This window comes from Panicum virgatum, chromosome 3K (assembly GCF_016808335.1).
Source record: "Panicum virgatum strain AP13 chromosome 3K, P.virgatum_v5, whole genome shotgun sequence".
NCBI classification, from domain to species: Eukaryota; Viridiplantae; Streptophyta; class Magnoliopsida; order Poales; family Poaceae; genus Panicum; species Panicum virgatum.
This window is the reverse complement of record NC_053138.1, coordinates 20,760,983-20,770,236: the sequence shown is the minus strand read 5'-3', so window position 1 is coordinate 20,770,236 and position 9,254 is coordinate 20,760,983. Positions and strand designations below refer to the sequence as shown.

At 48.9% G+C, this 9,254-nt stretch overlaps 1 protein-coding gene across 1 annotated transcript; it reads left to right on the top strand.

Moving 5' to 3' along the window:
- The first annotated feature begins 6,206 nt into the window (after positions 1–6,206).
- On the top strand, positions 6,207–8,265 carry LOC120698268 (probable sugar phosphate/phosphate translocator At2g25520). The gene is made up of 2 exons (XM_039981802.1): positions 6,207–7,492; positions 7,825–8,265. The coding sequence occupies exon 1, from the start codon at positions 6,392–6,394 to the stop codon at positions 7,457–7,459; it is 1,068 nt and encodes a 355-aa protein (XP_039837736.1). The 5' UTR covers positions 6,207–6,391; the 3' UTR covers positions 7,460–7,492; positions 7,825–8,265.
- Positions 8,266–9,254: the final 989 nt, after the last annotated feature.

Genomic DNA, 9,254 nt, shown 5'->3' with positions numbered 1-9,254 from the left:
GACCGGGCCACGCCACCGAACCGCACCCAACTAATCCGCCACTAGTTCCGGCCGGGCACGCCTCCCCGCGACCATCTGTAGGATTGGGAGCAAGCCGTTTGACTCGTTACTAGCGCGCGCGGGCCGCGACACGGTCGTCGCGCTTCGCCTCCCCTGCCGGTGCCGGCTTCCACGGCGGGGTGGCCGCCGCCGCCCACCGGTGTCCGTTCCCCGGCCGGAGACCGTCGGACAGCGGCGCGCCGGGCCGTGGCCGCCGGCGACGCGACGCGACGGCTGTTTTTAGTGCGGGAGCCGGTGGCCTGGCACTCGACGTGGCTTCTATTTCTCGGTGAGGTAGCGGCCGGGGGGGGCGTTGGCGGGTCGGCCTCCACTCAGGGGTCCGTGCCCACCCGACGCCGAAGCGAGGAGACCCATGCCCACCCAGCTGCTGAGCCGTTGGATGGACTTCAAGATTCGCGGACGCCCCATACCTAAGAGATGAATCGTCAATTAGAATAGTCATAACCGTGCGCAAATGAAAAAGCGTTCACACGGAGCCTCTGCCGCGTTCACACAAAAGCTGGTCCACTGTGGCGACAGGTCATCACCTCTCTCTAGATCCTTCTACCTGCGCCGGCGTCTGCTCTCCTGTGCCTACATCTTTCCGTCTCCGTTGCCCCCATAGCAAAGACACCTCGAGAAAACAAAGAATGGCGAGCGCAAGCAGTGGCAGAAGCTCAACCCGATCCAGCGCTTGTGGAGGACGCGGCGGCGATGCGGATCGAGGAACTTCTTGGTCCCCTATTGCGTATCGGGAGGGGCCCCTGGAGTATAAACCAGCCGTGTACTGCAAGTGCAAGAAGAAAGCGCCGAGATGGATTTCCTGGAGCATTATGAACCCTGGGAGGAGGTACTATGCCTGCATCAACCGCCGGGTAGGTGCTTTACCTCCTGTACGAGAGTAGAATTTGGTTGTTTTCCGATTCAACCAAAATGTTGAATGTAGATCTGATTACTACAGGCGGGCGGATGCGATTTCTGGCAGTGGCATGATGAAGACAGCACTACCCCATTCGTGAAGCAATTGCTGATAGATTTGAGGGACAAGGTTTGGGCTTTGGCTAAAGAGAACGCAGAACTGAGAGATTCTTTTGCTGACGCGAGATCAGGAACGGAACAACAGCTTTTTGGGACACTGTAGTGGACTGCCTTGACGACAGCTCTAGCAGATAAGGAGTCCGAAGTCTTTTCATTAACTGGCAACCTGAAGAAATTAGAAACCCAAAGGCAATTACTAGTGGTAGCAATAATTGGCTGTATGTGTATTGTTGTGGGCATGCTGTTTATGCCCAGTAGCAGATCGAGTTGGCTTAGTACGACGAGCACAAAAAAATATGAGCATGGACTTTAGTAGCTGGAACATGTAGCAGATGCAGGGGTGGCTTTAGTGCTGGTGAGTAGCCAAGTATATGCCTAGAAAATTTAGGGATGTTATGACAATGAACATGGTATCCGTCTGATCAAATTTGTCTAAGTTGTTGTCGGCAACGATGCCCTGTCTTATAACACTGGGCCTTCGTTATAGCAATTCGAGTGGGCATAACACATTGGCTTTGAAACAATGTTGTAGGTGCGAAATCCAGAAAATGTAGAATTCGTAACATGTAGCTCTTGTTTTTTGGTTTGAATACAACTAGCAGCATTCATTGATGGTCCCCCCCCTGATATTGGCATATGTCTGCCAATAATTGTCTGTAATGACAGACAAGATCCTACCCTAATTTTACTCATGGAAAACGTGGTTTAGTATAAACTGGGACATATCCTAATTTCAAAAATGATGCATTACTTCCAATTTGTTCCAAAAAAGAAATGAATGTGATATTTGCAATTAACACATAACACAAGCAAGCATGTATAGAAGGCTAGAAAAAAAGCCTCAAGTTCCGCCAGGAAAGGTGACTAAAAAAAACGTTGGAGGCAAAAACATTATCGTCAGGAGTTCCCATTTTATATTGAACTTATCTCTTATTCCTGCAGACATCATTTTCATTAAAGAATTGAGGAGCAATCTGTTTTTCGGCCTTATATATAGAGTTGTTAATATAATTGGGCATATATATATATAAAGTTGTTAATATGATTAGCCATATATAGAGACTTGTTAATATGCAGGGGTTCGGGTGGATGCGGGCGACCATGATGTGGTCCAGCATGACGTTGACAAGGTAACCCACTACACCATTCAGTAACAGAATAATAAAATCCACACGAAGATAGTTTAATTCCATTTCGTCCACGGCAAGAGTATATGCCTCTGATGGGTCTGGAATGGGTCTGAGATGTATTGTTGTAGTAGTGATGGTAGAACTTCACCCAAAATTTGAATGTTGCACTTGTAATTATGTCAAAAAAACCCGGAAAGGGACGGTAAATATGGTCAAACATGAGATTCCATAAGTAGTGTTAATTCCTCAGGAAGAAAAAAGGAAAGTGTGCATCGAATCAACTATTTCCAAATGTGTTTCATAGAAAATAAAGAGCAGTGCACCCCCATACATATGAGTACAAAGGCAAAATGGTGGCATTTTAACATTATGGCCTTATTTGTAGGGGACGTCTGCGTAAATTCTAATTGCTGTAGTCAATAGAACTCCTCCAAATATAACAGATTGAAAATGATTGTTCACTCCTACAAACAAACCAAACGGCATTTTATAAAGATTTGTCCTGTACGTGGTGTCAAATGTTATGGCATCTCCAAACTGCTCATAGTCACTTTTGTTCTTCCCCGTGCACCATAACATTGACTGAAGCCTCCCATCTGTATCAACTCTGAATTTTACTGACATTCCTGGGTCTGCATCCTTCATCTGCTGCAGAAGCTCAATTGTCTTGCCCAAATCATTTCTCATATTTTCCTGTGACAGCTTAGCACACACATTCCTAACTGTTTCTTTTCTTAATGGCACTGCATCAACATTCCCACCAGCACCAACAAGAGAGCACACGCGCCCTATGCTTACATTGTTATTCCTTAGTTTCCTAATGAAATCCTTTGTCAATGCATCTATTTGGTTATGAGAATTCCACTGCTTATTTTCAGCATAACTATCAGACAAGTCGTGATTATGTTCCTTAACAACTCTGCTGATATACCAACCATGATCATGAGTCCTTAGCAGCCTTATCATTGCCGGACACCCTCTGCGACATGTTCTTGTGCTCCCTGCCGTGCTTTGCCCCTGCATTGAAAAAGCAAATTGTCTGTTTAATACACAAACACAACTTAAACTTCGCAACAAAAAAAGAACCTGTAAGTTGTCGATTGTCACCTGACATGAGCAAACAATATCTTGCCTTGTCCGATACTTGTTTGAATTTTTCCTGCTCCTTCCATACCGAACCCCAAAACCAATCTCCCAGGAATACAAGTTGTAGAAGTCCTTGGCCTCCTCACAACTGTTAAAACTGGTTCCTACAACTGGCTCAAACACGGGTTTGTTACTTCTCCCTTCACCTGCTCGCAATGCTTTGCTAACTGCACTTTCTTCCCAGGGTGCAATTCTCGCATCTGGACCACTTATTGCCCTCCCTCCTACTACATAACATGCAAAAAACGAGTCCATGACATCACCCCAAATCCAGCAATTTACTATATTAGCTCCCAATTACCATACCTTATTTTCCATGTACATGATCCCTCTTCCAACGTCGAGTTCACAATAACCTCATGACCGCCCGGTTCACCATCCCTGCTAGCCTCTGCCATCCCGATTTGTCCTGGCTCTTCCATATATCCCTTGTGTAGATTTGATCTGAAGAATCGCTTTGACACCGTCCTCTGATTGCATTCATGCAATCATCATCACCAAAATCCTACTTTACCCAATGATGCAAAACCGGAAAAATACTCACCTCTTCAACCGGAAAAACTGCGTCGAGCAGCTCGTCATCTACATCCTCGACGACCCCGGCGTCAGCCGCGTCTTGCGCGAGGCCGGCTTCTCCAGCGCCGAGGTCAAGGCCAACGTCGAGAAGCAGGCGGTGATCTCGTCGTCGGAGCAGTCGTCGAACACGGCAAACAGCGGCGCCAGCGCGTCCCCGAAATTGCCTAAACAGGCCAACGAGGAGGCCAGACTAGCAATTGTCAATGCGTTCCCATTGGGAATGGACACGGTTCTCACTTCTTTGACTTTTGTGTCGTCCACCAAGAGATTAAAATTACAATGACAAGTTAGTACTCAGTAACCTCAAAGGCGCAGCGCACGAATCTTAGCGCGTCGATTTGATCCCAGCCTTTGGATACCGCGTGGGCACGGGCCGCTGTGCGCACTAGAACATTTACGGCGAGTATGCCGCACGGCGCGAGCGCGGCATCCTCGTGCTTTTTCCTCGACGGAACGTGTCAAAGCGCGGCGTTTTCCTTTTTCTTTTGCCCCCGGCCGGATGCCCCGGGGATGGATGGTCCCGCGGAACGTGACGGCTCCAAGGAAGGAATATCCTGGCCGCCGGAGCTGCTCGTCGCACCGGGAGTAGCAGTGTCCATGCCTCCATGGTCTAGCTACTCGACCAGAGTGACCGAGTGCCTTTCCCTTTTGTACTCGTCACGCGGTGACGGGAAGTTTCGTTTCAACGGCCAAGCAAAGGAAAAGGTCTGACCGGGGCTTGACAGTCCAGTACGAACAGGGACAGGCATAGGCTTTCACTTATCTCTTATGGTTAGGTCAGTTGATACGACTTGTAAGGTTTCTTTTTTCCCCAATTATTGACACACTACCGAATGGTTGCTGTCGTTATCGCGGACGAGTCGCCTAATGCATCCAAGCCAGCGCAATTTGCAGCCCGGGCATTCATACTCCGACGCTACAATCAGCCCGAAAAAATCAGTTTAAAAATCGGAGGGAAAATCGCTCCAGAGCGAGCAACGCTCCACAGCGCCCGGCCAACGCGACCCTGTTGCTCCGTGAGGGTGTCGGCCAGAGCTCGTCATCACTGTGCTACGACTGCGAGCACGGACCATCGTTTTCGTCGTGCGTGACCGGGCCAGCGGCCAGCGGGGGGCCGGACCGGTTCTAACCCGTGCGCACGCGACGTGGGATGATCCAAGAAGGTGCGCCCATGTGTAGGCCTTTCGATGCCTGGCCTGTCACGGTCGCCGGACGGTAGAGGTGCACAGGCTACGCAGGCCCTGCAGCAGGAAAAGATGGCACCTGTACTGCTATTTCCATCGCAGTTTACATTACACCACCTCGATTGTCGATTGAGGAAACAGTTACAGCGCAAAAAAAAATTTTCTTGGAATCTTACTAAATGAAATCTATTTACAAATTTTTTTACATAGATGGGTTATAAATCGCGAAACGAATCTAACGATACTAATTAATCCATGATTAATCAATAATTAGCGAATGATTACTGTAATATCACTGTTGCAAATCATGGATTAAATAGGCTCATTAGATTCATCTCGTGATTTACAACTCATCTATGAAAAAAAGTTTTATAAATAGACTTTATTTAATACTCGAAACATTCGATTTGACAGTTTTTTTGTGTTTACGAGATTTACCTCCGTTTACGGAGCGGAACCACCCGTATGAGCAGCTCTTTTTGCCCGCCATGCAAATGCCTTCTTTTTGCGAGCAAGCACGGACCAGTACGTGTGGAATGAAGTCACGCTAAGGTCATTTGGGCAACGAACCACGATCTTTCTGTCGGTCTAATCATTGTGGTGGATGGAGCTGGAGGTCGGAGCTGGAGTGTTATGAGAGAAAAATATTGTTATTTGGCTGGTAGTTGGAGGCTACAAGACCAGCCGAACACAGTGAATGAAACTTACCGGGGCAAGTTTTTAACTTCCTGCCGGTTATTTTTACAGTTTTTCCTTTTGCTTTCTTCAATTGGTCAGCTACTTAAACGAAGCACTTGGCCACTACTCCTGCAAGTAGCTCACGTTGCGCGATGCCAATCGACCCACCAGAAATTCATATTTTGATTAAAAAAAAGAGAGCCCAAAACAAACGAAAGACAAGTCAAAGCCCTTGATTAAAATTTGGCCGTAAACCAGATCCTTGATCGCTCTTTTTCACATTAAAAAATGGGCAAATGAAATAAACATCGCCCACCGAACATGCGAACGCGAAGCGATTTTCCACGTGGCCACCGCGCCCAGTCCACGCTCCCCCACCTAAACCCCCGGCCCATCCCCGCCTCTTCCCCAAATCCTCAGATCCGCCTCCTCCAGAGCCCAGAGCACCTCCTCCCGGCCCGGGCCTCTCCCCCCCTCGCGCCGCGCCTCCCCTCCCCTCCGCCCGGATCCAGATCCGCCGCCACCACCTCCTGCTCCAGCTGCTGCCCCTACTCCACCGCCACCGCGTGCGAGAGCCAGCAGGGCGGCGGCGGCGGCGCCATGGGGCGGGACGGCGGCGGCGCCGGCGGCATGTCGGAGTCGGTGCTCCGGAAGGTGCTCCTCTCCTACTGCTACGTCGCGGTGTGGATCTTCCTCTCCTTCTCCGTCATCGTCTACAACAAGTACATCCTCGACCCCAAGATGTACAACTGGCCCTTCCCCATCTCGCTCACCATGGTGCACATGGCCTTCTGCTCCTCCCTCGCCGTCGCGCTCGTCCGCGTCCTCCGCGTCGTCGACCTCCCCACCTCCCCCGCCATGACGCCGCAGCTCTACACCTCCTCCGTCGTCCCCATCGGCGCGCTCTACGCCATGTCCCTCTGGTTCTCCAACTCCGCCTACATCTACCTCTCCGTGTCCTTCATCCAGATGCTCAAGGCGCTCATGCCCGTCGCCGTCTACTCCATCGGGGTGCTCTTCAAGAAGGAGACCTTCCGGTCCTCCTCCATGCTCAACATGCTCTCCATCTCCTTTGGCGTCGCCATCGCCGCCTATGGCGAGGCGCGCTTCGACTTGCGCGGCGTCGCGCTGCAGCTCGCCGCCGTCGCCTTCGAGGCCACGCGGCTCGTGCTCATCCAGATCCTGCTTACATCCAAGGGCATCTCGCTCAACCCCATCACCTCGCTCTACTACGTCGCGCCGTGCTGCCTCTGCTTCCTCGTCGTGCCCTGGGCTTTCGTCGAGTTGCCCAGGCTGCGCGCCGTCGGCACGTTCCAGCCTGATTTCTTCGTCTTTGGGACCAACTCACTCTGCGCCTTCGCCCTCAATCTCGCTGTCTTCCTGCTTGTCGGCAAGACCTCCGCGCTGACCATGAACGTTGCCGGAGTAGTCAAGGACTGGCTGCTGATTGCCTTCTCGTGGTCCGTGATCCGGGACACGGTCACCCCGATCAACTTGTTCGGCTACGGGATCGCTTTCCTGGGGGTGGCCTACTACAACCACGTCAAGTTGCAGGCGCTCAAGGCCAAGGAGGCGCAGAAGAAGGCTGCACAGGCTGACGAGGAGGCTGGTTCGCTGTTGCAGGAGCGCGATGGGCACGGTGATCGCAAGAGTGACAACCAGGCTTAGAGTGCCAGATCTGATACTGGCTTCCCCATATTGGTTGGTTCTTGATCCATTCGTGTTATGATTGTCAATTACATGCGAAAGAAGTATTTGTTCTTAGCTTGAATTGTGCTACAAGAGTTCCTTTTGAGAAAGATGTTGCATTGAGCAGATTGTGTGTGTGATATCTTTTTGTTGCAACCAAACTTCATCTTGCATTGTGGACCGGGGGAAATTAAATACATCTTTTCTGTTGCAACTAATGAAATCGAATGCCACAGAAATTGTTGCCTGAAAAGGTTACCAAAAGTTTGAAACTGAGAAAAACTCCTAATTTTGTTATTCTGCTTGGTTATCTTGTGTTCTGATTATGTTGGTGTATTGTACAGGGGATCTGGTGCAAGGTGCAAAGACTGTAGTTTGGTCTACGGTTGCTTCCAAAGAGGTCTATGGCAGTTTCTTGCACTCCTTTAACTTTAGATGGATCTGAAGAGCAAATCACAAATATTTATTGGATTAGGGCTTATGCACCTGCTTCCTGGAGAGCTTTACCCTGTGTTCTATTTAGCTGTTTTTGTTCCACAGAAAGGCACGCCTTGCTACTCATCACTTGCCCATTGCCTAAATTTATTTGTTCTACTAGCTTAGGGACTAAAGATGTACTGCTGCAGATTGGTAATTTGGTGGTTATTTTCTATATATAATGAGCTTACTGTAATCTACATGCTAAATCTTTCTCTGGTGAAACTTTGTGATTTCGCGTGTAACTATTATTAGGTTGAGATCAAACATTGTAATTTGTAAAGCATTTCAATCTGCATTTTGGTCCACTGATGATTGAACTAGCGTTGGTTGGTTAACATGATAAGGACATATACTGCAGCTCAGCTTACTTATTAATCACCTTCGGTCCCTGCATGTCCCAACTCCCAATTGCTTTGTGGTACCCCCTCTTGCCGTAGTAGTTTCAACATGTTAAGCCTTCAATCCAAGTTTAAATCAGGTTCGGTCGGGTAGGGTAGTCTTTACTAGTGTTGCCTAGAACCACAGTTGCTTCAAATCTAGTGTTACAGTAAGGCTGGTAGACAAGCGATCTCGTAGTACCAACTTGCGTCTTTTGTCTGTTTGTGTTCGTTTTTTTTTTTCAGCTGTGTTTAGTTGCTCGAGTGGCAGCTTAAGATAGGATATTGTTACATTCTGTTGCTTGTTGACTGTCCTGGACACTCTGACCTATAGTTGTTCCATTTGAGAGTTTAGTAGCTCGTTAATTGGTGTAGTACATTTAGTTTGTTGAACCAGAAACATCGGAAGGGTCACAACATTTACCTGCAACAAGATTGCCCCTTTTTTTTGTGGGGCTCAGGAACCGTGCTCTTGGTAATTGTTCTATGTTTATTTCAGAATTTTGGGTAGCGCGCAGTAAGAGCTAAGAGTTCAGGATAATTTGGAACCGACATCTACGAACTGCCAGTATTAGATTTGTTTTTTGTTACTGGAATTAGATAGCTGTCTGGCCTGTGATCTGGGCCTTTGTTCGTTGCTAACAGAGCCCATATGTTAACATCCATCAGATTCAGATTTGATCTGCTCTGTTGTTGCGGCGCTACGCAAGCCATTTCTGTCGTTCTTCGTTGGTGCAAATGGAGCAGGGCCATGTGCAATCTAATGGTTTATCCGAAGCATTATCGCTTCGATCACAAGGCAACGAGCCAACGACCAACATGCGAGCTCCTTGCGACCGAACCATGTGTCTGTTAGTGTTAAGTTAGCCAGACCCTGGCCGTTGTCACTAACATTTCTCCTCCGAGACAACACACCC